This window comes from Punica granatum, chromosome 6 (assembly GCF_007655135.1).
Source record: "Punica granatum isolate Tunisia-2019 chromosome 6, ASM765513v2, whole genome shotgun sequence".
In the NCBI taxonomy this organism is placed as follows: domain Eukaryota; kingdom Viridiplantae; phylum Streptophyta; class Magnoliopsida; order Myrtales; family Lythraceae; genus Punica; species Punica granatum.
The window spans coordinates 6768853-6794330 of NC_045132.1; the positions used below are offsets into that span (position 1 = coordinate 6768853).

Consider the following 25478-nt stretch of genomic DNA (forward strand, 5'->3'; position numbering starts at 1 on the left):
AGTCTTTATTGGATTCCAAGTAGCTTTGACTTCAGGGATTTCTTCAAACTACAGAAAAAAATTTCCAATTGTAAATTTACTGTTGAGCCACGTCCTATATAGTTAGTTGATTTTCCTCGGGAGGCCAAAAATATAAGAATTTCGATGTTCCTCATTATGTTATGTATAGTTTACTGTACCCTAAAACCCTTAGCTTCAGTCGCTATGTTGTATTTTATAGTCTACTATATTTATTTTGGGACAGTTGGGACTGGACCGGATAAAGGGCTAAATTGCAAATCAGTTGCCCGTGGTGTGAATATGCTTGATCCTCACATGCCGATCCATACTAAATGAAAGGAAAAAAAAGGAATAAGCTAATACTTTTTGGACTTGAACTCTGATATTCAAAAGTTCAATTAGATCCCGATTAATTCAATTGAGTCGGATCAGTTCATTAATAAATAAACTAATACTTTTTTTTGTTATAGGGAATACTCGTGGATTTAGTACAAAGATAGAAAATAAAGCGATTGAAATAAAATAGTAAGATCTCGATTTCGAATCTTATAAATAAAATAAAAAAAATTAACGTTCGGAGAACTTTACTTGTTAGTGGGCCAATCTGACTCCACTGAATTAATCGGGTCTAATTAAACTTTCGAATATTAGAGTTCACCTCCTTAAAAAAGTAGCAGATAAAGGACCTTTGCACGAGAATCCCTTCCTCAATAAGCTAATACTCAGATGAAATGAAGCCAGCTTCCCTTTGCATAACACCGCTCTGGCTCATATTCACAGCAGCAGGCTCTTCCTTCCGTGCTGTACGTCCGGAGCCATGATGCCTCCTAATGTCAAGGAGATCATGGCCTCCCCATCCTCCCTGTTCTCCGTCTACGCCTCCTTCACCGCCTCCATGATGCTCGCCCGCACCATGGTAAATGATATCGTCCCACGGCCGGTCCAGTCGTACCTATGGCGGACCATCCGCCATCTCTTCAAGGCCAAGCTCCCTGTCCAAGAGCGCCTGACCTTTGTAGTGGAGGAGTATGCCGGGGACCTGGGCCGGAACGAGATATTCGTTGCTGCCGAGCTCTACCTCAGCTCCAAGATCGGTACCAACACCGACCGCCTCAAGATCTCCAAGAGCTCCACCAAGAACCATGTCCTGGTCCGCCTCGCAAAGGATGAGACGATACTTGACACCTTCGAAGGGGTTGAGCTCAAGTGGAAGTTCGTCACTGTAACGACCCAACATGCCGGCGGGCCCTCCGATGGTTCTGAGGAGCCTCCAGAATCTAAGCGATGCTTCGAGCTGAGCTTCGACAAGAAGCACAAGGACAAAATTATCGAGTCATACGTTCCCTTTGTGATTCAGAAGGCGAGCGATCTGAAGGACAAAGAGAAGGTCTTGAAGATGTTCACCCTCGGGGGTAACCGTGGCCGCCCCATGAATGGGCCTAATGGCGCGTGGAGTTCGATTAATCTCGAACACCCATCAACCTTCGACACTTTGGCAATGGAGCCGGAGCAGAAGAAGGCCATAATGAACGATCTAGATCGGTCAGTGTCAGTCCTTGCATATGTAAATTCCAATTCGCTATACCTCAATTACGTGGAATTCGGTTAATAAACATCTTCTTTTTTTTTTTTCCACCTTATTATTTTGGAATAGGTTTTTGAGTCGGAGAGAGTTCTACAAGCGAGTCGGGCGGGCCTGGAAGCGCGGGTACTTGTTGTACGGCCCACCGGGAACCGGAAAGTCAAGTCTGGTGGCTGCCATGGCCAACTACCTCAAGTTCAACGTGTATGATCTCCAGCTCTCAAACATAATGAGCGACTCGCAGCTGAGGCAGCTGCTGCTTTGTACTGGGAATAGTTCGATCCTTGTGATAGAGGACATCGACTGTAGTATCGACCTTCCGGAGCGAGCAGAGTCCTCCGATGGCCCACTAAAAAGCCTGAGATGCCTATGAGGTCAAAGGTCAGTGGGAAAACCAATTCGGAAGTTCATTTTGTACTTTGTTTAATTTATTTCAATTTTTATATAGTTCTTTACGTTGCCCAACAAGCTCAACAATACGAAGCTTTGATAGGAATGATTGACATTTTTGTCTTGCGAAAAGAAAATCACTGTACTAATTAAACATTTAATTACTTCCATTCGTTGGCGGATCTCATCATCTTTAAAATTCATTATTATCAATTGATTCAAATGGTTCAATACTTTTTTTTTCCTTAAGTCCGCTCTAGTGATTGGAAGAGATTTAATTACCTTTTAGAGGGTCAGCCAGCTTCAATCAAATTAGACGTGGTTGTTAGGATTTCGGACACTAGAATATACACTGATAAAATTTATTATTGGTTAGTCAAATAGAAAAGTGGCTTCATTTGCTTTTTGAGTAAAATATCTTAATCAATCCAACTCAACTTTATTATTCACAAATTCAATAACACAATCAATACTTTTTTACATTTTTCTCTAATCTAACAAAAAAATTCTCTCACATACCTTTTATAATCATTTATATAACTAATTTTTTAATAATAAATTCTCCATATACTTTCACATTTATATATACATAATAATTTTTCAATAGTAAACTTTTCACATGCTTTACATCTATATATACATACATATATATATATTCTCACATATTAATATATTTGTCAACATTTACAATAATTACACAAAATCAAGTTGAGTTTGATTATTATCCAACTTGAAAACCAAAAGCAAGCTTAGGATTTTCCTAGTGTCGAGGACTGGTGTGCAGACACGTTGGCTACCTCTCTTGCTCTGTTGCATATAGGTAAGTGGCGAGGACGGATTTAGGGGGGTGGTCACTCCCTTGAACTCAGGAAAATTTATGAATTTTCTATTTAAATTTGTAAAATTTATCAATCGTCGCCACATGGATGCCGTGTCACTGTGCTCCATAAATTGACATGATATATCCGACTTTAAGGAGCACAATGACACAACAACCACGTGGCGGCGATTAAGCACTTTTGGTGCTACATTTGTGGAAGGAGGGGGTGGTGTGTGGCAAATTTTGAAAGGAAGAGGTGTTGGCTAACTAGTAAATTATATGGGATGTCGTCGAAATTACTCAATCCTTTAACTACGAGCAATAATATGAGTTGTAATTCTTTGTACATTGAATAAAATTAAGAATTTAGTATTTTCATGGCATCGAGCTAAGGATTTTCCTCTATTTTGCTTGAATTTGCCTTGTTGCAGCTGACATTATCAGGGCTTCTGAATTTCATAGATGGGCTATGGTCTAGCTGCGGAGACGAGAGGATAATAGTATTCACAACGAACCACGTAGATAAGCTTGACCCCGCCTTGCTCCGACCAGGGCGTATGGACATGCATATCCACATGTCCTACTGCACGTTCCATGGCTTCAAACTCTTGGCCTCGAACTACCTCGAGATCACCGATATCGACAGTAAGGACCATCAACATCGGCACGTCTTCACGGAGATCGAGGGCCTAATAGAAGAGACCAAGGTCACACCAGCGGAGGTTGCAGAGGAATTCATGAAGAGTGAGGATCCTAGTCTCGGCCTCAGTGGGCTTGTGAATCTCCTCAAGCGGAAGAAAATGGAGGACCCAGTCGATGGGAAATTGGAGGTTGTCGACGATGAGGATGCGGGCCAACTAAGAAAGAAGCAGAAAGTTGATGGGGGAAATTAAAAATTAATAATGAAATCATTTTTTTTTCTGTTCTTTTCTTTTCTAGCTTATGAGGTGTTTTGAGCTTGTTGGTTGAGATTAGTCATTACTCGATCGTCGACTTACTCTAACAACAAATTGCATTATCACTGGTCACTCAAATTATTTTATTTTATTACATGTATAAAGTTAATTATAGAAATTTTTATACAAATTAAAAGAGTTTTATCCTTAAATTGGTCGATTTGAGCTTAAACTGAATTAATCGAAATTTATTAGACTCCTAGATATATATAAAAAGGTGCAAAACCAGAATATCAAGTCATGAACCAAGAAAACATAGTAGAAAAATGCATATTGAATAGTGAGCTGTACGATTCCAATTTTTGACTAAAATGGACATCAAAAGCTGCAATCAATAGTATTTTCCTAATCCTCCACCATTAAAAGAAGTTACTTTTTGGAGTAACTATTTGGGTTCCTCATTTTCTCTGTTCTTCGCAGCGATTGAGTACTCTAATGAGGTCACTAAACGCATCGTCCGTCTCATCCCTGCCCTTGGCCAAGACCACGATAATCCATTTGACGCAATATTCTCTTTTTTCGATGTAAACTTTAATATTCGGAAGTCCAATTATGCTCCGATTAATTCAGTTCAGTCGGATCGATTTACTAAGAAGTAAAACTCTTACAACATAGACTTTTCAAATTTATAAGGATTCGAATCTAAAGTTTTATTAAAAGAAATAAGGGCCAATCGCTTCTCTTTTCTCTTGTTTTTTAGGATCTTTGTTTTTCTTCCATATAATATGTTGCGAGTGACAATTTGAAGCAAGCCATAGTACGGGAACTTGCTGCATGTCTTGTGCGTGAAGTTAATTTTGATGATAATACGCTTGCGTCATCTACCTGTACGTCTCCAAAACTACCGGTTGTTTGGTTTGTAAAATAAATTTTAATTTTAATTTTAACTCTACTTCACTGAATTTCACTTATCCACAATTCAACATGCAATCATCATTTTCTCTAAACTATTCATTATTTTTTTTAAAGTTTAACAACTCAATCATTACTTTCTTCTAATTATTTATTATTTTTTCACTCTTTTTCTAATAATTTAACAACACAATCATTACGAACCAATTAAAATTATAATTAACCAATTAAAATCAAATTTTAACTCCAAAACCAAATACATTAATTCCCAATCTAAAATAACCTTTCCTCTTTCTATTGGAAAAATTGGCAAAGTATACATTGATTTAATTTAATCATTTTTTATATATATATAAACTTGCAGACTGTTAAACAATGTGAGGAATTTATCAATTTTATATTATTTGTAATAATCTATATTTATTATACTATATAGTTTATTTAATTTTTTAGAATAAAATAAAAAGGAAGAACTTTTGTCCGTATTCGGATTTTTGTTATCAGGCAATTTAAACTTATAAATGAATATATATTATCTAATCTATCCTATAAAATAATCGATCCTATAAAATAAAAATAAATAAATAATATTACCTTATAGATTTGGGACGTGGGCGAGAGTTTATGATTTTATAGATAATTTATCAAAATATTTAATTTTCTTTGGTCATGTCCTTCAAAAAATAGCAAAATATTTTTTAAAAAGTATCTTGATTATAGTAGGAACTCTCATTTAATAAATTGGGGAGATAAAAATAAAAAAGAGAGATTGTAAAGCACGTATGTAAAGTGAAAAAACATAATATTATAACGACGCGGTAAAGCGCGGATAATTCGTGAACTTTCGTTCTCACTTTCCTTCGGACCGAAGGGAAAGTGCTTGCTGACTCCCTTGGCTCGTCTTTTGGACCATAGTGTGAATTCCAATAGATCCAAACGGGATTATGTTCATGTACTGATAACATTACAGTATACTTGTCCTCCTTTAATTTTCTTTATTTCTCAAGACCCACGCACAGTGATGACCCGGCACATGACACCGGATCATGTTAGCATTTTCCTCTTTAATTGAGGTTGTCCTTTGTGCTTGTCCTTTTGTGGAGCATGATTATATTAGGTTGGATTTGGTTAAAGGTGGAGAACATAATTTTTTTCGAATATAAATGTTGGGATCATGAAAATTCGGGTTTTGATCACGGGCCAGTCATTAGTCTTGAGTTTCGACGAACACTACACAAACAACTTGCAAGATGGGAGATTGAGAGGGAATCTCGATTTTTTTTTTATGCTTAAACGAGAGTGTGTATGAGAAACAATAGAGAATTGAACTTAGAATTTAGAGGTACCTGAATATATGAGTGTAAGTAAAAGTTTGGAAAATCGAAAAATCGAAAAACCGAACCTACCCAAACCAAAATACCTGTACCTGAAAAACTGAATACATCTTATGGACGATTTTTATGGCGTGAGAAAACTAAAAAAAAAAAGAAAAAGCGGGGACTGACCAGTAAAACTCGATAGTACCCGAACCCACCAAATATTTTATAGATATTTATATATATATTGGATGAATAGGATATGAATAGTATGTATATATTTATAATGCTTCAACTTACATTTTGTTATTCTAAATGTGCATGAGTAATGTATCGTCAATAATGATGATCTTTGGTAGTTTCCAATATAAGAGAACTTATCTTCCCTACTCCCACTTCTTCATCATGATCATCGTGATGATTTGCATTCTATAATTTCTTGTTTCATTCATTCCTCTCCACTATTATAGTACATGGTTTGAAGGAAAAACATATTTATTTGTTATATTTTTTTTTGATAAAAAAAGTTATAACATATAGTTAGTAAAGAAAATGAAAACAATAAGAACACCAAAGTTATGGGTGTTTGTTTTTTTTATAAAATCAAATGGGATTTGTGGTGATTTTTTTCTCTAGAAAAACCAGTCCAAACTAAACGGGAATAAAATTTTTTTAGGAAAAATCCACTCATACCCACTTATTTACACCCCTGCCTGAAGAGGTATTTATGAAGATGTATGAAATGTTCGTATTGAAATATTGTAATCTGCATCGAATATTTAATTGCATAAAACAAGTATATATACTTGCCAAATATAAAGTTAGAAATAATATAATATCTTATAGGGAAAAAGACAAAAAACTCCCCTTGTGGTTTGGGATCGGGACAAATCGCACCATGTTCTTTTATTTGGGACAATTAGCACCCCTGTGATTTGCTCCGTTACACATAGAGGGTTACGGCGTTAATTTTTTTTCATTTTCAGTCTTCAATATTTAGTCTTCTAATCATTTTGGTTCTAAATATTTTTCTTTTATCATTCATATCCTCAATTTTTTATTTTATTTCATTTTAGTCCTATAAGGAAAATCGAAAGGAAAGGAGGGGTCGGGGCCGCCAATCGATGATCTCGATCCCTCCACCGAGGTCGCTGATACCCACAGAGGACGCCGGCGACCTCGATGGAGGGGTCGGGGTCGCCGATTAACGGCCTCAACCCCAAATAGACAAGGGACCTTCGACTCGGAGTCCTCGATAGATTCGGAGTTGAGGCTGCCAATCGGTGACCTCGACCCTTCCACCGAGTTCGCCGGCGTGCTCCGTGGTACGACCTCGAGAGATCGAGGTCACCGATTGGCGGACGAATCGACCGGACCTTGGTGGAGAGATCGAGGTCACCGATTGGCGGCCCTAATCCCGAATCGATTGGGGACCTCCGACTCGGAGTCTTTATGATATGATATGATTGCTGTATTTAGTTTTCATTGGGGAATATATATATATATATATATATATTGCTTAGAAGATAAATTCATTGGGAAATATTTTCAGATACGACAAGGAAGTGGTTTGTTAATATTTGCCATGTATGTTGTGGGAAAGACGACGATACCGTTGGGATGAAGTTGGTGTTGGATCTATATATGTGGCTGATGTTTTGTTGAGTTGCCCCTGCTACTATTTTGATGTATTGTTCTATTGTTTCTAATAAAATCGTCCTGCTCATGAATAAATAGATAAAAATAAAAATAAAACTCATTGATAATGATTTTCTACTGAAAAATGGCTATCACATATTCCGTTGTTTGATTGGTATGGACATTCCAAATAGGTTGGTATATTATTTAAAAATGGTGAATTTTGAAAAGACATTTAATTACTACTAATATAATAAAGATCCTAATGTAGGACGTACTGAATTTGCTTGCAAAAGAAGGAAAAAATAATCGCAAAAAGAAAAAAGAAAAAAAAAAGAGTTCAGCTTTCAAATCTATTATATATATCTATATAAATATAAATAGACTTTAATTAATTCGATTTCTTTAAGCATATATGGAGAAATCCATCAGTCCAGTATAATGAAAGAAAAATTCAACGAGTATCGAATATAAAATCTCTTGATTATCATATAAAAACGTGTATCAGTATGCTGCACCTTCTTTCATTAATTAATCCCTTTTTGAAGTGGGGATTCCTATGGATTGCTTCCATACTTTCAATGTCGTAATCTTCATATAATTGTTTTTCTTTTTTTTTTCCCCGAGAAGAATGTTTTCTCGTACAGCAGGTAGCTATATACTCATATAAGTCAATATACTAGTTGTTTATTTTTTTCAATGATAAACAAGACCTATAGGCTTAGAAGAAAATGAAAAGAGTTTCACTATTGAGAATCACATTGAAAATTTCTCGGTCGTCCCAGATCAACGAAAATGCGACCGTACCAAATTGCATTTCTCCATACACTAAGCTTTTAATAAACATTATTTGCTATTTCTTGTATTTGTCACGTTCACAACTTAAAAATTGTAATTTTTTTTATGTGCACCACTTAGTATCTTAAAGTCAAAATGGACTGAATTAATCCAGTATCAACAGTATCAAGTTGAGTAAACCCATTAAGGAATAAAATTTTGTCAGCATGAATTTCCTCAATTTATAAGGCTCGAATTTATTTAAGGAGTGTATGTATTGACCATTTAAATCAATTCATGTTAATTAAAATTTGAAGATTTTTGGTCCCTTGGATCGGGTTGCTTTCAACTCCCATTAGTTAATTTGATATATTATACAGGTATGTGGCAACACGATGTTGCCACGCATCCCCTCCCCCGCCAAAAAGAAATTGCCGTCGTTTTCTTTTTCATTCAAATGATTATTAAATTTTGAGTAAATTGATAAATTAATCCTCCAGAGATACATGCTACATCAAATCTAATGTCAAGAAATTTTTTATATCAAATTGAACCTTGAGAGATTAAGTGTACATCAAATCTGACCTCAATAAATTTTTTACATCAAATTGAACCTTGAAAGATTAAATGTACATCAAATCCGACCTCAAGAAATTTTTTACATTAGATTAAACATTGAGAGATTAAGTGTACATCAAATTGAACCTTGAGAGATTAAATGTACATTAAATTCGACCTCAAGAAATTTTTTACATCAAATTGAACTTTGAGAGATATTAACATCAAATCCAACCTCAAAAATTTTTTTACATTAAATTGAACCTTGAGAGATTAAGTGTACCTCAAATTCGACCTTCCATCAGAATTTCATCCAAAAATGGATGGAAAAATCTGATCTCGCATTCAACAGCTGATGTGGCATTGTTGATTGTTTTCTTTCATTTTTTTATTATTCCCCATTTTTGTCTGGCTTAAAAAAAATATTTCCTATAGTTCCCTCACTTTTCAGTCAGAGACGAAAAAAACTTCCTCCTCTTGATACCTCTTCCTTAATCGCTGAAGCTCTCGAAGAGATTACGGCGACAACAATTGACGAGTCTACACCAAGAGCATTAGCGATTGAGGAGGACGCGTCGGGAGGAGGAAGTTTTTCACGCCTCCAATTGAAAAGTGAGGGAACTGTAGAAAATACTTTTTTAAGTCAGACAGAAATGAGAAATAATAAAAGAAAATGGAAGAAAAATAATTAAACAATGCCACATCAGCTGTTGAATGCCGGATAGGATTTTTCCATCCATTTTTGGACGGCATTTTGATGAAAGGTCAAATTTGATGTACAGATAATCTCTCAAAGTTCAATTTGATGTAAAAAATTTCTTAAGTTAGAATTTGATGTACACTTAATCTCTCAAGGTTCAATTTGATATAAAAAAAATTTTGAGGTCAGATTTGATGTACATTTAATCTCTCAAGGTTCAATTTGATATAAACTTAATCTCTCAAGGTTCATTTTAATGTAAAAAATTTATTGAGGTCGGATTTAATGTACACTTAATCTCTCAAGGTTCAATTTGATGTAAAAAATTTCTTGAGATCAGATTTGATGTAATATACATATCTGGAGGACCAATTTGTCAATTTACTCTAAATTTTTTATTTACTTAAAATGCCATCGTTGCCATCCCCCCCCCCCCCCCCCCCCCCCGGGAAATGTCACCGATTAGCTCAAATAACGCCGGCCATCCTGATTGGGGGTGGGTAACCGGCGGGAGCACCCTCATGGCCTCCTCTTATCCTAAATCGATCCATTTTTTTTTATAATTAGTTATATTTCATTTGATTTGTTCTTTCAAGTTGCTATCCGCGGAAAACTCCAAAAAAGTATTCATGTCAGCATTCAGTATATTTTTCGACGGAATATCGAGACATATGTATGGTAAAAACAAAATCATCTTGTGTGTTGAATTATTTCAATTTTTGTTCCAACATGAAAAAGGTATTAAAAAAAAAGAAGTGTTGCACGGTGTTATCTTTTCAAGATTAAATCAATATGAGTTTACTATTAAGATATTGGTTGAGTGATAAGCAATATCAATTCTTGTAAATATGAGAATACAATTAATTCAAGTTATTTATTAAAAGGAGAGTGATTTTTAAATATTTAATCTATCAAAATTGTGACAGTAATGTTTCACCATATTATCAGTCGACAAAAAGAAAATAAGGAACTTGAATCTAGCTAATTTTAGAACTACAGTGTTGACCAAATATTATTCTTTCTTTGTTTAAACTCTTTGGATTACAATTGACTATATATAGATCATAAATCTTTTTTCTTTTTGGCCAAAGACCATAAACCTGTTAATATTAGGATATAGTTTAAAAGTTGTGCTAATCAAATAATTTCGCGTAGGAGAGCTGAGTATGACTTATTATCTTTTCGTGAGAAACGAGACGGCCGAAGTCCATGACGTCTTATTAACAGATGAACAGATGCTTGATAATATCAAGAAAATAGATATTTTTAATCCGTTAGTTTTAATGGAGAATTTGATATTTTCTAGCATGAACAGAGTCAGGGTGACATTGCATCCCCTGACTCCGGAGAATTTCCCAATACTAGGACAAATATATGATGACAAAAGTCTATGGGATAAACCGTCATAAGAAAAATTTGTGATCATGAGGAGGTAGTCCCAATCCGAGTGGGACAACTTAATATATATATATATATATATACCTTCACGAAATTCTTCCACCCGTACAACGATGGTTTTTCACATAAATACGCGAACTTGCGGAAATTCTTTCTTTCGTGCCCCCTTAACGTATGATCAGCCGTCTCTTCAAGTCTCCAATTAATATAAGCTTAGACCTTTTTTTCAATTTTTTTTCAAAATTTGCAAAATATATATACAATTTCATAATATGCTCCAAGGAGATTTTTACAATTTTTTTATAGAGATACTAATTAATGTAACTACTTTCAATATTTTTTATTTTCTAATATTTTGTATTATAAAATTATAATATCAACAATATCGGCTGATGCCTGCATAAAGCATAGGTTATATGACTAATTACATAATATTTCACAAAAAAAAGCAAAAGGGAACTAACAAATGTTAATTGACTGATAAATTGTCTTTTTAAAAAAATCAGAGAACAATGTCCCCATAAATTTCCACGTAGGAAGACAGAGGAAAAAGATTATACTATATAGCACCAGCTTCCCCTTGCATAACGCGGGCCTATAGCTGACCAGCGACGGGCTCTTCCTTCGCGGCCGTCAGGAGCCATGTTGCCTCCTAATGTCAAGGGGATCATGGCCTCCCCGTCGTCCCTCTTCTCCATTTATGCCTCCTACACCGCCTCCATGATGCTCGCCCGCACTGTGGTCAATGATATCGTCCCTCGTCCGGTCCAGTCCTACCTCTGGCGGGCCACCTGCCAACTCTTCAAGGCCAAGCTCCCTGTCCAACAGCACCTGACACTCGTCGTGGAGGAGCATGCTGGGGACCTGGGCCGGAATCAGATATTCGATGCCGCCGAGCTCTATCTCAGCACCAAGATCGGGACCGACACAGATCGCCTCAAGATCTCTAAGAACCCCACCAAGAACCATGTAATGGTCCGCCTCGCGAGGGACGAGACCATACATGACACCTTCGAAGGGATCGAGCTCAAGTGGAAGTTTGTCACTATCACTACCCGTCAGGCCGGTGGCTCCTCCAATGGCCCGGGGCAGGGCTCTCAAGAGATGAAGCGGTGCTTTGAGCTGAGCTTCGACAAGAAGCACAAGGACAAGATTATCGGAAATGGAAGAAAAATAATTAAACAATGCCACATCAGCTGTTGAATGCCGGATAGGATTTTTCCATCCATTTTTTGGACGGCATTTTGATGAAAGGTCGAATTTGATGTACAGATAATCTCTCAAAGTTCAATTTGATGTAAAAATTTCTTAAGTTAGAATTTGATGTACACTTAATCTCTCAAGGTTCAATTTGATATAAAAAAAATTTTGAGGTCAGATTTGATGTACATTTAATCTCTCAAGGTTCAATTTGATATAAACTTAATCTCTCAAGGTTCATTTTAATGTAAAAAATTTATTGAGGTCGGATTTAATGTACACTTAATCTCTCAAGGTTCAATTTGATGTAAAAAATTTCTTGAGGTCAGATTTGATGTAATATACATATCTGGAGGACCAATTTGTCAATTTACTCTAAATTTTTTATTTACTTAAAATGCCATCGTTGCCATGTGCGCCCCCCCCCCCCCCCCCCCCCCCGGGAAATGTCACCGATTAGCTCAAATAACGCCGGCCATCCTGATTGGGGGTGGGTAACCGGCGGGAGCACCCTCATGGCCTCCTCTTATCCTAAATCGATCCATTTTTTTTTTATAATTAGTTATATTTCATTTGATTTGTTCTTTCAAGTTGCTATCCGCGGAAAACTCCAAAAAGTATTCATGTCAGCATTCAGTATATTTTTCGACGGAATATCGAGACATATGTATGGTAAAAACAAAATCATCTTGTGTGTTGAATTATTTCAATTTTTGTTCCAACATGAAAAAGGTATTAAAAAAAAAAGAAGTGTTGCACGGTGTTATCTTTTCAAGATTAAATCAATATGAGTTTACTATTAAGATATTGGTTGAGTGATAAGCAATATCAATTCTTGTAAATATGAGAATACAATTAATTCAAGTTACTTATTAAAAGGAGAGTGATTTTTAAATATTTAATCTATCAAAATTATGACAATAATGTTTGTCCATTTTATCAGTAGACAAAAAGAAAATGAAGAACTTGAATCTAGCTAGTTTTAGAACTACGGTGTTGACCAAATATTATTCTTTCCATGTTTAATCTCTTTGGATTACAATTGACTATATATAGACCATAAATCCTTTTATTTTTCTTTTTGGCCAAAGGCTGTAAACCTATTAACATTAGGATATATTTTAAAAGTTGTGCTAACTCTCAATAATTTCACGTAGGAGAGCTGAGTATGACTTATTATCTTTTGTGAGAAACGAGACAGCCGAAGTCCAAAACGTTTTATTAACAGATGAACAAATGCTTGATAATATCAAGAAAATAGATATTTTTAATCCGTTAGTGTTAATGGAGGATTAGGTATTTTCTTACATGACCCGAGTCAGGGTGACACCGCATCCCCTGACTCTGGGGAATTTCCCAATACTGGGAAAAATATATGGTGACAAAAGTTTATGGGCTGAACCGTCATAAGAAAAATTCGTGATCATGAGGAGGTAGTCCCAATCCGAGTGGGACAACTTAATATATATATATATATATACCTTCACGAAATTCTTCCACCCGTACAACGATGGTTTTTCACATAAATACGCGAACTTGCGGAAATTCTTTCTTTCGTGCCCCCTTAACGTATGATCAGCCATCTTTTCAAGTCTACAATTAATATAAGCTCAGACTTTTTTTTCAAATTTTTTCCAAAATTTCCAGAATATATATACAATTTCATAATATGTTCCAAGGAGACTTTTACAATTTTTTTCAGAGATACTAAGTAATGTAACTACTTCCTATATTTTTTTATTTTCTAATATTTTGTATTATAAAATTATAATATCAACAATATCGACATATGCTCGCTTAAAGCATAGGTTATATGACTAGTTATATAATATTTCACAAAAAAAAGCAAAAGGGAACTAACAAATGTTAATTGACTGATAAATTGTCTTTTTAAAAAAATCAGAGAACAATGTCCCCATAAATTTCCACGTAGGAAGACAGAGGAAAAAGATTATACTATATAGCACCAGCTTCCCCTTGCATAACGCGGGCCTATAGCTGACCAGCGACGGGCTCTTCCTTCGCGGCCGTCAGGAGCCATGTTGCCTCCTAATGTCAAGGGGATCATGGCCTCCCCGTCGTCCCTCTTCTCCATTTATGCCTCCTACACCGCCTCCATGATGCTCGCCCGCACTGTGGTCAATGATATCGTCCCTCGTCCGGTCCAGTCCTACCTCTGGCGGGCCACCTGCCAACTCTTCAAGGCCAAGCTCCCTGTCCAACAGCACCTGACACTCGTCGTGGAGGAGCATGCTGGGGACCTGGGCCGGAATCAGATATTCGATGCCGCCGAGCTCTATCTCAGCACCAAGATCGGGACCGACACAGATCGCCTCAAGATCTCTAAGAACCCCACCAAGAACCATGTAATGGTCCGCCTCGCGAGGGACGAGACCATACATGACACCTTCGAAGGGATCGAGCTCAAGTGGAAGTTTGTCACTATCACTACCCGTCAGGCCGGTGGCTCCTCCAATGGCCCGGGGCAGGGCTCTCAAGAGATGAAGCGGTGCTTTGAGCTGAGCTTCGACAAGAAGCACAAGGACAAGATTATCGGGTCGTATGTGCCTTTCGTAATTGAGAAATCAAGCGATCTGAAAGACAAAGAGAAGGTCCTGAAGATGTTCACGCTCGGGGGTTATGGCCGGTCCCGAGGAAAGTATGGTAATGGCGCGTGGAGTTGGATTAATCTCGAACATCCTTCAACCTTCGACACTTTGGCCATGGAGCCGGAGCTGAAGAAGGCTGTAATGCACGATCTAGACAGGTCAGTCGACTTAGTCCTTTGATATGCTACGACATTTCCAATTCACAATTCTTTGGATTTTGGATAATATGCGTTTATTTGTTGTCATTTCCTTATGACCTGGAACAGGTTTTTGGGGCGGAGAGAGTTCTATAAGCGAGTCGGGCGGGCCTGGAAGCGCGGGTACTTGTTGTACGGCCCACCGGGGACGGGGAAGTCGAGTTTGGTGGCTGCTATGGCGAACTACCTCAAGTTCGACGTGTATGATCTCCAGCTCTCGAACATAAGGAGCGACTCTCAGCTGAGGCAGCTGCTGCTTGATACTGGGAACAGTTCGATCCTTGTGATCGAGGACATCGACTGCAGTATCGACCTTCCGGAGCGATCAGCACCCCCGGATGGGACACCCAACATGCCTCCGAGGCCTGAGGTCAGTACAAAACCAATTAGTAGATGGCGGTAGAGTACTATATAATCTGCCAATCAATGACTCAAATGGACTAATGAAGTCGAAATTTTCCAAAATTTAGAAACGCATGGTTGAGAGAAATACCGTACCGTCTCATCTTCTGCACGCCAATATGGAAAACCATATTTTATTTTAGTTTATTTTATTTTGTTTTTAATATCTTACGTTGCTGGGTAGCCCGGGTGGGCCAGGAGTAAGGCCACCCAAGCAATTGAGGCCTTCCAAATATTAGGCCCCATAGATTATTATTATATTAATTAATAAAATTATTTAATATTTGTCGAGATAGATCAGGGCCCAAACGTTAATTTTCGTAGCTTAATCACTAATAAATCTCATTCTTCCTCATTAATATCAATTACCCAACTACACCTTAATCACTTCCTTATAATCTTTATGTTTTTATCTATGTTAACTGATAAAATCATAAATAATCATTTTTCGGGATGAAGAACTAATAAACTTTAGAATCAAATCAAAAGTCAAAATCCATGTGTTTTGGCCACACACTTATTCACTACAATCCTATTGATATTTTTTTACGTCATTCGGCGAGATAGTTTCATCTATGAGTTCTTTTAATAATCAATAACCTAATTTGATTCCAACACTCTCCTCTTAAAGTTTGACTTCGGTCTATTAACTCGCTTAAGCTGCCATGGCAACAAAGCTTTGATAGATTCAGCGAAAAAAAAAAAAGCTTTGATAGAAATGATTGACACTTTTGTCTTGCAAAAAGATAAAACAGTATAATTAATATGATTGATTGGTCCTGCGGCGTTTGGTGTGGAGACGCGTTGGCATCGCATTTGCAGAATGTCAAAATTGATGATTTCTCTTTCTCCTTTGCATATAGATTGGTAGCAAAATATATGCGGCAAGATCGCGAAGTTTATTAAATCCTCTAACTATATCTATACAAATAATAGTACCGGCAGTAATTTCATTAACGTTCCATTGCATTTATAAGTGTGAATAGTTAGAAGGACTTTTAGGCACTTTTTTCCCCAAGAAAATAAGGAATTTGGTATTCGCTGCATCGATGGAGCTGAAGATTTTTCCTCTGTTTTGCCTGCATTTGCCTCCTTGCAGCTGACATTATCAGGACTTCTGAATTTCATCGACGGGCTGTGGTCTAGCTGTGGAGATGAGAGGATAATAGTATTCACAACGAACCACGTAGAGAAGCTCGACCCAGCTTTGCTCCGGCCGGGCCGTATGGACATGCACATCCACATGTCCTACTGCACGTTCCATGGCTTCAAGCTCTTGGCTGCAAACTACCTTGGCATCCCTAATACTGACAACCATTGCCATCGGCATGTCTTCATGGAGATCAAGGACCTAATAGCAGAGACCCAGGTGACCCCAGCAGAGGTTGCAGAAGAGTTCATGAAGAGTGAGGATTCTGGTGTAGCCCTCGATGGACTTGTGAAGCTGCTCAAGCGGAAGAAAATGGAGCCCCCAGCCGATGGAAAATCGGAGGTCAATGAACAGATCGAGGACCCACTGAGAAAAAAGCAGAAAGTTGAGGATGAAACTAAAAATTAATGAAAATGCCTTTTAAAAAAAAAAAAGAAAAAATCTATTAGATGCTCTTACTATATTAACTAAAATTACTCATTGATCGATCATCGACTTATCACAAAATACCTTCGTAATGATCACTCAAGTATGCTTTATTGTAAATATAAAGTAATTTTAAAATTGTTTTGTTCGTTATTATTTGTTTTTCTATTATTTCCTTTCATTTTCTCCTCTTCTTTTCCATTTCTTCTTAAAATCTTCTTGGTCTCGAGTTCCCCATTTACTCGCTTCTTTGCCTTGAGGATCCCGACTATGTGCCTATGTCGTCCGACTCATCCGTGCCCCTTTAGAAGTTGCTCTGGTACTTCTATTGATGTAACCTCTATGGTATGGACTAGTATCTTAAATCTCCCCGAACAAGATGTGGTCTTTAACACCAAGGCAATCGGCGGCGAGGAGTTTGAACCCGTACGGGTTGCAATATGATGACATGGGGACATGGAAGTCCGACCTTCTGGCCATAGCAGAGTAGCATCAAGCCTCTGGTTGTGGTTTGTTGTGAACACAATTATCCACTCATCCCCACCACTCGACCACAAGCTAACTATGAAATTAAACAAGCCGAAAAGTGTCATCTATTGTAAAGTTGGTAGCGCCGGTGAAAAATGATCAGATGAAGTAAATTGTCACATTTGAAATCCCTAGTCACATCTGCCAAGTAAACCTTTAGGGTCCATTTGATATATAAGCACAGAACGGAATGGAGTAATATGTAGATCTCATTCTCACTCCATTTTGCTTATATGGTGACATTTCCATGAGTTAGAATAATAATTTCATTTGAAAGGTATATTCCCCTCAACTTGAATTCCTTCAACAAAATTAAGAAATGCTCATTCCGTCGTTCCTATTAAAATTTTACATGCATCATATTTTTTCTTTTAATTCTATATATCTATAATATAATGTATAGAATTATTATATCTTAAAAAATGAGTTCATCCAATTAATACATCCTTTCATATATTATACTCTCTAGTTCAACTTAGAAATAATTATTCTTCTCCTAATATAATAGCAATATAATCAAATTTCACTACACGAAATTCCTTCTCCATTCCATATCCTACACTAAAGAAAACTAATTCATTTTTTTTCGGTTGAAAAGAAAACTAATTCTTTAGTACATGAATACGTGAGCATGAGAGGGGCCTGTATTCTATCCACTACTGCCTCAGCATAAATATTCCCAATGCCTGATTCGAAATATCTAATTCGACCACCACCGTATTTAAATTCGGAGTGATTAATGTAACAAATTAATAAAGTTGAACTTCATCATAATACACGTCAATGGTGATCTTCATATATCATTGCTGAGCCTTGGTTGTTCAGTTCCGGTTGAGCTTGTATGAACTCTTGTTTGGTTGTGAATTAGCATCAATTTCCGTTTCAACCAGATAAAGACAAAAAAATAATCAACATCGTTGTAATTAATGTTGATGAGAACTTCAAAACTCCCTTAATTAAGAGCAAATACTGGGTGAATATTAGTTAGCTACTTAGCAAAATGACATCCAATTAAAATACAGTGTTATCTACATATTTTTTATTTACGAGTCATTAATTAGGTCCCTCAACAACCATAACGATCTCGTTTTGGCAAGTTCAATTATAAAATTTATTTTTTTAACGCCATTTAGTCTAGGGGGGCCGCCATTAGACATTTTGCACGGACCCGAATGTGCTCTTGTCGGGTTCGCATGCGCGCGATCGAATTGCGTGGCTTGGGATGTGTCCACCTTCCCGGGGATGCGTGACAGACAAGCATGAGAAGGAGTCGTCACTACTTATTTACGACCCAAATGTCGAGGGCCAGTAAGTGGCCCGAGTCTAGGGGTAAATGATACACCTAGTTTTGCTAAGGCACTGATTGTTGCAGAAGAGGAAAATCCGAGTTCGGTGGTTCACGTTATGTGCGGGCCTATATCCCGCATACACTTTCAGTACTCTAACTTGCTAAGCTTGTTGTTTTATTTATTTACCGCGTGAATTAGGCTGCGCTCGACTTACACGTTTTGACACCGAAAATTCGATGCACTAAAAACAATGCGGGTTGAGAAGCCAGGAAAAAGGTAGGCCCATATGTCGAGGAATCAGTTCACCATCCTCGCGTTACGGTTTATCAGACCATGGTGGTTGATTTCCCGTGTGAACCAAAACCGTGAGATCTTGGGCTTATTTTCCTCCGGGCAAGTATTAGATCGACTTGATTAATTCGACACTCAGACTGTTTGCTTGCCAATCGGGATTCTTACGGACACGAATGTACAAAGTAAATGCCTATACAATGTGCTCTTGAAATACTAAATACAAATTACAAATGATTGAATCCCAGTCAGCGCGCGTTCGGTTATTATTCCGCTCTGACTCACCGTAAGTATAACTGAGCTCTCAGTGAATGAGACTTTGGATCTCGTGATCGATGATTAGGGCGTTGAACACTAAGTGCAATGCGACCTATGGGTCGGGCTCGACCCGCAGAAGCAAGCAATAGCATAAAAGTAGCAAGCAACATGCAGATAACAGACAATGTGTTTGTTATTGCCAAGTGTACGTGAATTAATAAGTCATTACCCCGGGGTATTTTGGCATGCAAATGTCATATGCTAAACAGACAGACACGTTTAAGACATTTTTGCATTCAGCTTGCTTTCAAGAACCTGACAGACATGATGTATGTGGTCAAGTCTTGTGTGTGGATTGCTTTTAAAGTTGTTCTCTATTGCAATACTGCAGTGCTTACAGATTATTAAAACAAGTCTTTTTGCCTGAAAAGCCTAGAATCTAGGGCTTGAACCCACTTTTGTCCATGTATGCTTAAGTCAAATGCGTGCTTAGTCAGGTAATTATGTTTTGATCCAGAATACCCAACTAAATACCCGAAAGCTATGCTAGGATGACAGAAACTCAGCAGTCGGATAAGAAGGGCTATGCAAATGAACCTGCTCCTGAACATGTAGCATGTTCTTATCCTAATACTGTTGTGTTTCCGTCAAGCTAACTCTAGGGGTGTCGCTAAATTGCAAAATGCTGATTTTGCCCTTGACTTGAAAATTGTTTTCAGAAAAAAGGAAACAACGCGATGTGGGCTACTTCGGCCTATAGCCGGTGTCGATCAATTCCCGAGATCCTCCAGGGTTATGCGACAACCCCGAAAAAGTTGAAGAACCGGTCGATCTGCCCGAAAGTGATCTAGAAAGATTATCTATATCCCAACTTGAGTTAGCTGAAATCAGGTAGAAACTCAAGTCAAGATACGCACGGTCTTCCTAGACGACCATGCTACATCGAACCGCATGTCTCGGGATTTTGAAAATGCGAGTTTTGAAAAGGGCATTAACATCATTTTTGCAACTTGTCTACGCGAGTTACCGGTTGATGGCCAATTCATGCAAGCTTATTAATGCTAAGTAGATTTAATCGTGTGAACGTCCCGGTTAACCCATTGATGGGATTACAGCTTATGAATTATTGCCGAATGCAGTAAATGTGCGGGTTACAGACAATTAGACAGATCGTGAATTGACCGCTTGAATGGAGTTTGAATACCCAAAAAGCTTAATTTGATGAAAACGATTTGTGACATGGCAACTAAGACGGGTCTAGGAAAGTCGAGGAAAATTTGGTCAAAATGACCAAAATACCCTCGGGCCCTAATGGACTTGTAAAAGTCTCCAATACACGAATCCATAACTGTCGCTTGAAAAATAACATTTTAAAAGATGTTTTAATGCGCAGTTTGCGATGATATTGAAATTGTAATTGTACAAAATCCGAGAAAATGGATTTCATCAAGGTAAAGAGACCGTTCTTCACCCAAATATGGTTAATGAGCCCTCGACCCTTTCCTCTTGAGGATGGCCGTGAGCCTCTTTGACCCGTTTCGGGTTCTAGGGGTTCTCTTTAACCCGATTTCGATTATTTCTCGCATGCTCAAACATCAAACACGAGGAAAAACATGTATTTTGCAAAGTAGGTACCATCATGATCTCGGAAAACATGTTTAACGTACAAGCATGCACAAACATGATTTTAAAGGAATCGATAAAATAGTATCGACATCATGGAAGCGGGAAAAACATAAAAGCTCGAGAAAAGACTTAAGTCAGGGCAAGGAGATCGGCTATGACCCGGAAAAGCCAAGAAAGGCTCATGGTCACCTCCCTTGGAATGAAGCCGTGAGTTTCCTTAGATATCCCGATCTAAAGACGGCCTCCCCGACTCTGATTTAAGCATTTCCGACATGCTAGCATGTAATACGTTGATAAGTATACATAATATAATGTAGAAAATGTATAAAAACATGATCTTGTATGTAAATCAGTATTAAACTGCCTTATCACCTCACAAAACGCAAGAAAACATAAAGGTCTTAACTCCTTTAAGTCGGGAATGGTTATATCTAATCTCGGGATGCGGGATGAGACTGTAAAAAGTCGAGTTGGACCGCTGGTGGGTTGGGTTTGGGCTGTTTTGGCTTGCACATACCAGACTGGGCACCAAGGAGAAAACATGCCGGTTCAGACGACTCCAGTGGCTTATCGTAGAGTGCTCGGATGTTTCGGATAACCAAAAGGATGCTTAACGTCCCTGTGGTGGTTTCGGGAGGAGTGCAAGCGTAGTTTTTCTAGAAAACACCAGCAAAATCGGGTTAGTAAGCAAAAAAAGACCCGACTGGACCAACAGACCTGATTGGGCAGTCTGGAAAGAAATAGTTGTAGGGGTGGCTCCCGATGGTCTTTGGCTGTAAGGTTGGTGGCTCCCAACTCCTAAGGGACCATTGGAGGTGACTGCGGTAGTCATTCGGTGAGAAGAGCCTCGGGTCGACCCGATCTGCAAGAAAAATGAAGACTGTCCAGGAAAAACATATTCGATTGGGCAGTCGGGCTGAATCCTCTTGCTAGATTAAATCCAACGGGTTTTCTCGAGATCTTTCAACTCCTGGATACTCTTAGGTCATGTGTGAAGGTAGCCGGTGGGTCGTGATGGCTTAGAGAGACACGAAAAGCTCGGAAAAGCCGGGATGACTCAACTGACCCAAGAATAGGCAAACACAGCCCGGTTCTGTAGTTACTTGGTTCTATGGCTTACAAGCTTCAAACTGAACGTGTAACTTCGGAAATGGACTCAGGGGGTCCGAAATATGTGGAATATGAAGTTTGGTCAAGTTCAGATTTAAGTCGGAGTAGTGATCACCATGGTTTCCGACTTAAGTCTTGGAGGTTTTTGCTTGAAAATGGATGAGCTATGGCTGTTGAGGGCTACGGCTTGCTTGGAAAGTTTGAGAGGATTTGTAGAGTGAGAATTGCAAGAGAGATGTGTGTGTGGAGAAGTCATTCACTTAATGACTTAAGGGATATATATAGGCAAAGGTTAAGTGCAATTAAGGAAAACAAAGTGTAGTTAGGGCAAGGATTAGGGAAAGTCGATTTGCTTAAGGAAAAGATGAAAATGAATCTCCTTCAAAATGCATTGATGAGGAAGATAAGAGCATTTACGGAGATGGATGGAAAGTTGGAGTGTAAAAGAAGAACACTTAGATATTTTAGGGCAAGTTGAGCAAGAGGCAAAGGGCAGGGCGGCTAAGGGCAAGATGAGGCTGCCCATGACCGATCGTGGGCCCCACGGGTTGTGAGGTAGAGTAGGGATGAAATTTGGATTTCAATTGGTCTCGCGTTCGAGGCCCGTGGCTCAAAGGAACGTTGAATTATCGATGTGCTCGCAAAAACGATTCAAATGGGCCTAAGATTGCCCATTTTGTATAAGAAAATGTTCGAGTAGTTTTGGGGCTGGGATGTCGGTTTTGCTCGTTTTGGCGATCAGAGCAAAGTTAGCTATTTCTGAGAGTGTATCTCGTGTTTGCATTCCGTGTTGTTCATTTTGATATGCATTATCAATCAGACTGAATAATTGACCAATGAGCCGGTATTTCAAATGTGGAGCCGAAGACGTCCAAGGAGTCCGTAGCCAGATTTCTCAGATTGCTTCATGAGTTGCTTGGGTGATCCGGAGATCTTTGTTATCTCTGTTTGTCAAAAACAGATCTCGAAGGACTGGCAATGGGCATTTAGAATCATTTTAGAACCATTGTGAGGCATAGATGACTTATGTAGTTCAGCCTTGGGATAAGTAGCACTGTGTTGACCAAACATCAAGCGTCAATTTTTCGTCAAAAGGACATGTGGTTATGGATTTATGTTGAAAACGACATTTTATGCTCTTCGGAGGTCATTCGGGAAATTGAAAGGGATTTTGCAATCTGTTCGCTGTAGTTTTGAGGGCAATGCATGGCTAACTTCGCTTGCTGATGTTTCGTCAGACCAATCTCTGGTTATGCATTTCCGTTGAAAGGCATGCTTGTTATGTCGCTCAAGAGTCATTTGAAGAGTATGCGCAACTTCCGAGGAGCAATCTGGAGCATTGCTCATGATCTGTAGAACAAGAGGGTATGACAGTATCTGACAACGGACATTAGCTTTTGTCAGAGGAATCGGCGTTTTTGGACTTATTCTGAAAAGTTGTTTGTATTTGTCAGAAATTACTTTGTATAGAGCAGATGATCTACGAAAAATATTTGGAGAGACTTTTCATCTGTTTGGCATCATGAAGGATTTTTGAAGTTCAATGTTGACTATCTTCTGATGAATTGTTGAACCGGTGGAAAATAACATTGTTGCATTATATTCTGCAAATGCCGATTTGGAGGCTGTTTGGACTCTCTGGTTGCTTTGTATATCGCTAGATGATCATGGAAGTTCTTCTGTTATATGCTTGGATCATCTACTTGTTTATGTTAACTTGATGATGAACCATGACTCGCTTCTCTGTCAAGCCTTCTTCCGTATCAATGCTCAGGTCGTGGCCTAAATTGCTGCTAATGAGCATTGCTTAAAATGGTAGGCCAAAATGGGGTGCTGATAGCTTGCCCTTCTTTGACTGCGTGCTCAAGTAAAGGATGCAGCCAAATACTTTCAGAAGCACCCTGGTTCGATCACAATGACCAACACGACACCTCCAATGGCCTTTCTCTTCTTCCTCCTTTGAATATGTAGGGGATGTTGTACCTGAAGTAGAAACGGAAAGTCGGGACGGATTCGCAGGACGGACCTGAACCAGAAATTTAAAGTTCGGAACGGACCCGGAGCATAAATTTAAAAGTCAGGACGAACCCGAAGCAACAATTTGAAAGTCGGGACGGACCCGCAGGACAAACCTAAAGCAAAAATTTAAAGTTCGGGACAGACCCTTGAACAAGAATTTAAAAGTCGAGATGGACCCTTGAACAGGAATTTAAGAGTCGGGACGGACCCAAAACAGAAATTTAAAAGTTTGGACGGGCCCACAAGACGGACCTGAAGCAGAAATTTAAAGTTCGGGACGGACCCTTGAACAAGAATTTAAAAGTTGAGACGAGCCCGGAACATAAATTTAAAAGTTGGGACGGACTCGAAGTAGAAATTTAAAAGTCGAGATAGACCCACAGGACAGACTTGGAGTAGAAATGTAAAGTTCGGGACGGACCATTGAATGGGAATTTAAAAGTCGGAACGGACCTGAAGCAGAAATGTAAAGTTTGGGACAGGCCTTGGAACAGGAATTTAAAAGTCGGGACGGACCCGGAGCAGAAATTTAAAAGTCGGGACGGACCCGAAACAAAATTTGAAAGTTAGGATGGACTTGTAGGACTGACCTGAAGCAGAAATGTAAAGTTCGGGACGGACCCTTGAACATGAATTTAAAAGTCGACACAGACTCGAAGCAGAAATTTGAAAGTTAGGACGAACCCAAAGCAAAAATGTAAAGTTCGGGACGGACCCTTGAACATGAATTTAAAAGTTGGGACGGATCCGGAGCAGAAATTTAAAAGTGGGACAAACTCGATGGGAAAGTAGGGATGTTTGCTTGGAGGACAAACGCAAGAGATGCTGACGACAACACAAATTGTTAGGGAGTTGCGCAAGGCGCAGAAGATGAGTGGTTTGGTTTGCTTGGCTTTAGGTTGGGGCTTTGTTAGGAAAGTTTCCCCAAGAACACTTATTTGTTAGAAGTCGATGTTGCTGCCAAAGCAATTGTGTGTTGGTTTGCTGGAGACCGAGTTTGTCACTGGGCGATTTTGGATTGCCGAGGCCGGCGTGTTGCGATGCAGGACTCGAGCTCTATGGAAGGAGCGCCTACGTATCCCGTAAGATTGAGAATCAAAGTCTGTCGTAGTTCTTGCCGTGTAGCACCTGTGATCCTATCATTACTAATAAATCATGTGAAAAAAATTAACAAGAGATAGGTACAGGTAAGCACTAAAAAGAGCATCGTTACAACGCGCAAGTCTTCAGTTTCAGGTTGCTTGAGTGACCCGTGAGGAATTTTGTTCTGACAGTGCGGTGGGGTCCCGTTTTTCGAGGCATCGATGCGATGCCTCTAGGGGCTCCCATTAGGCATATATGGGCATATCGAGACATCCTCAACGATGTCCTAACAGCTCTATCGGT

The 25478-nt window shown here is 38.6% G+C and overlaps 3 protein-coding genes across 3 annotated transcripts; all 3 read left to right on the forward strand.

The window, feature by feature from the left end:
• The first annotated feature begins 688 nt into the window (after positions 1-688).
• On the forward strand, positions 689-3820 carry LOC116212100 (AAA-ATPase At5g17750-like). Its single transcript, XM_031546682.1, has 3 exons — positions 689-1542; positions 1655-1952; positions 3224-3820. Exons 1-3 carry the CDS (start codon positions 818-820, stop codon positions 3683-3685), a joined length of 1485 nt encoding a protein of 494 aa, XP_031402542.1. The 5' UTR covers positions 689-817; the 3' UTR covers positions 3686-3820.
• A 7685-nt stretch (positions 3821-11505) lies between these two features.
• LOC116212101 (AAA-ATPase At2g18193-like) lies at positions 11506-12190 on the forward strand. Its single transcript, XM_031546683.1, has one exon. It carries the CDS (start codon positions 11630-11632, stop codon positions 12188-12190), a length of 561 nt encoding a protein of 186 aa, XP_031402543.1. The 5' UTR covers positions 11506-11629.
• A 1939-nt stretch (positions 12191-14129) lies between these two features.
• LOC116211262 (AAA-ATPase At5g17750-like) lies at positions 14130-17127 on the forward strand. The gene is made up of 3 exons (XM_031545556.1): positions 14130-14954; positions 15063-15363; positions 16495-17127. Exons 1-3 carry the CDS (start codon positions 14227-14229, stop codon positions 16951-16953), a joined length of 1488 nt encoding a protein of 495 aa, XP_031401416.1. The 5' UTR covers positions 14130-14226; the 3' UTR covers positions 16954-17127.
• The last annotated feature ends 8351 nt before the right edge of the window (positions 17128-25478 follow it).

Excerpts from the sequence above, each read along its gene's own strand:
- LOC116212100 (XM_031546682.1), top strand. The coding sequence starts at position 818 with ATGATGCCTCCTAATGTCAAGGAGATCATGGCCTCCCCATCCTCCCTG. Across the intron at positions 1,543-1,654 it reads ATAATGAACGATCTAGATCG|GTTTTTGAGTCGGAGAGAGT; the intron begins GTCAGTGTCAGT and ends ATTTTGGAATAG. Across the intron at positions 1,953-3,223 it reads TAAAAAGCCTGAGATGCCTA|CTGACATTATCAGGGCTTCT; the intron begins TGAGGTCAAAGG and ends GCCTTGTTGCAG.
- LOC116212101 (XM_031546683.1), top strand. The coding sequence starts at position 11,630 with ATGTTGCCTCCTAATGTCAAGGGGATCATGGCCTCCCCGTCGTCCCTC.
- LOC116211262 (XM_031545556.1), top strand. The coding sequence starts at position 14,227 with ATGTTGCCTCCTAATGTCAAGGGGATCATGGCCTCCCCGTCGTCCCTC. Across the intron at positions 14,955-15,062 it reads GTAATGCACGATCTAGACAG|GTTTTTGGGGCGGAGAGAGT; the intron begins GTCAGTCGACTT and ends GACCTGGAACAG. Across the intron at positions 15,364-16,494 it reads ACATGCCTCCGAGGCCTGAG|CTGACATTATCAGGACTTCT; the intron begins GTCAGTACAAAA and ends GCCTCCTTGCAG.